At 40.3% G+C, this 3,790-nt stretch overlaps 1 protein-coding gene across 1 annotated transcript in view; it reads left to right on the top strand.

Annotated features, from left to right (window-relative positions):
* Positions 1-3,790, top strand: part of PKD1L1 (polycystin 1 like 1, transient receptor potential channel interacting) — a 183,727-nt gene that overhangs the window by 161,595 nt on the left and 18,342 nt on the right. The window contains 1 exon segment of the mRNA XM_010374410.2: positions 920-1,090. Within this exon segment, the coding sequence (XP_010372712.2) occupies positions 920-1,090 (171 nt within the window).

Here is a 3,790-nt window from a genome sequence, read left to right as displayed (position 1 = left end):
AGCACGGGAAAGACCAGCCCCCATGATTAAATTACCTCCCCATAGGTCCCTCCCACAACACATAGAAATTCTGGGAGATACAATTCAAGTTGAGATTTGAATGGGGACACAGCCAAACCATATCGGCTGATATTTAAGTATCATCCAGTGAGGTTCTGAAGGCGGTCATATATAATCATGGTACCGGCTGGGCATGGTGGCTCACACCTGTAATCCCAGCATTTTGGGAGGCCAAGACGGGTGGATCATGAGGTCAGGAGATCGAGACCATCCTAGCTAACACGGTGAAACCCCATCTCTACTAAAAATGTAAAAAAAAATTAACTGGATGTGTTGGCGGGCGCCTGTAGTCCCAGCTCCTCGGGAGGCTGAGGCAGGAGAATGGCGTGAACCCGGGTGGCAGAGCTTGCAGTGAGCTGAGATTGTGCCACTGCACTCCAGCCTGGGTGACAGAGTGAGACTCTGTCTCAAAAAAAAAAAAAAAAAATCATGGTACTGTACATTTTGATAGGGCTTTACTCTCTGTCATGTGCTTCCCCATTCCTTATTGCCTTATTTTTTTTAACAGTGCTCAATAAAGACTTATTAATTGAAGGGATGAAAGAATGACCTCATTTTCCCATAGTAGCACTATGCATTATTGCCTTTTAAATCCGTCCAATAATTTTTTATGTAGGCATTATTAACTGTAGCATTTACATGCATATATGTATATGTACATTATTATTGAAGCACTGAGATATAGAGACATAAGAGCACATCTAGCACCCAGGTCTTCTAACTGCAGGCAGGGTCAGTATGCTTCCTAACATAGCCCAATACTGTCTACAGATAGTACCCCTAAATGCTTTGCATAATGAGGGAAGAGGGATAGTGAGATTCTTGAATGCATTTACTAATCTAACTTTCTTCCCTTCAGAATTACTACTTGGATGAATTTGCAAATCTATTAGACGAACTTCTGATGAAGATTAATGGTTTGTCCGACAGCCTACAACTCCCTCTTCTGGAAAACACATCCAACAGCACAGGGGAGTCAAGGGCAGAAGAGAGTCCCTTGGTGGACATTTCTAGTAAACAAGCTACTGAGGTAAGACCATGCAAAATTATTTATGTCAATTTTCTTTATAGGAATTTAAGTTCTAAAGGAGTTTTGGAATAGTTGTTTTTCCAAATTATAAGGTCAATTTGCATAAATATTCTCTAGGGATCATACTGCTGATAAGATATGCTCTGGCCAAAACTAAAGAACCACTTAATAAAGTCCATGATGTGACTTCCAGTTTAAAATGGTAGCATAAGTATCTACCTGCCCCTTATTTCTGATTACAACTGAAATCAGCAAGGAGATTGAGAAAGAGAAATGGAAACTGGATCTTCCCAGAAACGAAAAAACAGAAATCTGCCCCAGAATATGACCGGTAATCCCAACAATGGATTCCAAGAACAGTAAAAATTAGATCAAAAGGAGATAGGATGCTACTATTTCCAAGAGCACACAGAATTCTCCAAGTCAGACAGTGTGTCTGGAGGAGCCAACAAAAGGCCCCTGGTTTGGAAGAAAAGATTATAGAGCACAAAAGAGTTTGAGGAATCTCCCTGAACCCTAATGCCACAGAGTTCCTGGGACATAGGACTGAAGGACAAAACATGCAGGAAGCCATCTTTGTAGGAAGCTGTGTGTTGATGCAGCTGCCTAGAGGAGGAACTATTGGTGATTCACAGACCTAGAGTCACACTACTTGCAAACTATAGAAAAATCAACACAAATAGACATACCACGTGCCAGGTACATAGTGAAAAAGAAAAATGATTGCTGTGCCCTGACAATAAATAGCTTCCAGTGGTAACTTCCCTGAGATCCAGAGAGATACTCTGCTGGCCCATAGCAGTCATGTTCACATGGCTGAGTGGCAATGAAGGAGCTCTCTGAAGGCAGAGGAGAACATGAGGTACCTGCTACAAGCTCTCTGCCCCAGCCCTTCTCTGGCCCTAATTCACAACAACCCAGGGAATAACACCTTTATGAAAAGATGAACTTCCACATGTAGAGAGGAGTAATAATAATAAAAGTATATAATAATATATATATAATATACATAACTTATATAATAATATATATAAAAGTAATAATAAAAGTAATAATAATTAAAAAATAATTATTTAAGTATTGGATCTATGCAAATCTGCTTCAGGAAAAAGCAGTATGTACAAATGACCAAAAGTGAAGATGAAGGGGATAACTTTGAAAACATTTGCCGTCAACAGATAAAAATTGTAACCGAGATGTTCTCCACACAAAAGGTAAATTAATGGAAAAAAAATGTTTCTTTGAAATGACAGTTTGAAGTCAAGATGTAAGAACTCTAAGATGAAATAAAAAGACAATGAATTAACAGAGTTGAGGAAAGAAATGGAAAATAAAATAAAGCAAATGGATTCACAGAAAAGAGAATAAACTATGTGGATGACATATTTGAGAAAATTCTGAAAAAAAAAAGTTAAAATTGATTTTAGGAAAATTAATACACATGGAAATCAGACCGGGAAGAATGTGCATAAAACATGGAAAGGGTATCTATAATTAGTGTCTCCCCTTAAAAAGCCCAGAAAATTTGAACAGAAAAAAAATTTTTAATATAATTTTAAAAGACTTTACTGGAAAAGAGATATAGACCTATATATTTAAAAAGGAACTGTGTCCCAGGGAAGAAATGGATTCACATCGATCAAAATTAGAATATGGGGGCCAGGCACGGTGGCTCACGCCTGTAATCCCAGCACTCTGGGAGGCTGTGGCAGGCAGATCACGAGGTCAAGAGATCGAGACCGTCCTGGCTAACACAGTGAAACCCCGTCTCTACTAAAAACTACAAAAAATTAGCCAGGTATGGTGGCGGGCACCTGTAGTCCCAGCTACTTGGGAGGCTGAGGCAGGAGAATGGCATGAACCCAGGAGGCGGAGCTTGCAATAAGCGGAGATTGCGCCACTGCACTCCAGCACTCCAGCCTGGGCGACAGAGCAAGACTCTGTCTCAAAAAAAAAAAAAAAAAAAAAAAACTAGAACATGGGTGGCTGTAGTGGCTTATGCTTATAATCCCAGCATTTGGGATGCCAAGGCAGGAGGATCGCTTGAGCCCAGGAGTTCAAGACCAGCCTGAGCAATACAGTGAAGGCACACATCTGTGGTCCCAGATACTCAGGAGGCTGAGATGGAAGGATTACTGGGGTCCAGGAGGTAGAGGCTGCAGTGAGCAGTGATCCAACCTAGGTGACAGAGTGAGACCACATCTCAAAAAAAAAAAAAAAAACTGAACTAAAACACACCCTAATAAAGTCACTGGACTTCAAGAAGATAATCTTACTGACACCCAGATACCTCCTACCCCCAAAAATCAAGTCACCTCCAAGTGATTTAAAATAATTTAAGGCATTTAGCAATTATTATTATTGTTTTAATAATAAAAAACTGTTTAAATATGCATATGAAAATTGGGCAAATGATAGGAAAAACATAATTTTTAAGAAAAGGAAATATAATGACCAATTTTGTAAAAAAAAAAAAAAAATTCGACCGGGTGCAGTTGCTCACGCCCGTAATCCCAGCACTTTGGGAGGCCTAGGCGGGCAGATCACAAGGTCAGGAGATAGAGGCCATCCTGGCTAACACAGTGAAACTCTGTCTCTACTAAAAATACAGAAAATTAGCCGGGCATAATGGCACGCAGCTGTAGTCCCAGCTACTCGGGAGGCTGAGGCAAGAGAATCGCTTGAACCTGGGAGGCGGAG

Source organism: Rhinopithecus roxellana, chromosome 6 (genome assembly GCF_007565055.1).
Source record: "Rhinopithecus roxellana isolate Shanxi Qingling chromosome 6, ASM756505v1, whole genome shotgun sequence".
NCBI lineage: Eukaryota > Metazoa > Chordata > Mammalia > Primates > Cercopithecidae > Rhinopithecus > Rhinopithecus roxellana.
This window is presented reverse-complemented; position numbering and strand designations above follow the sequence as displayed.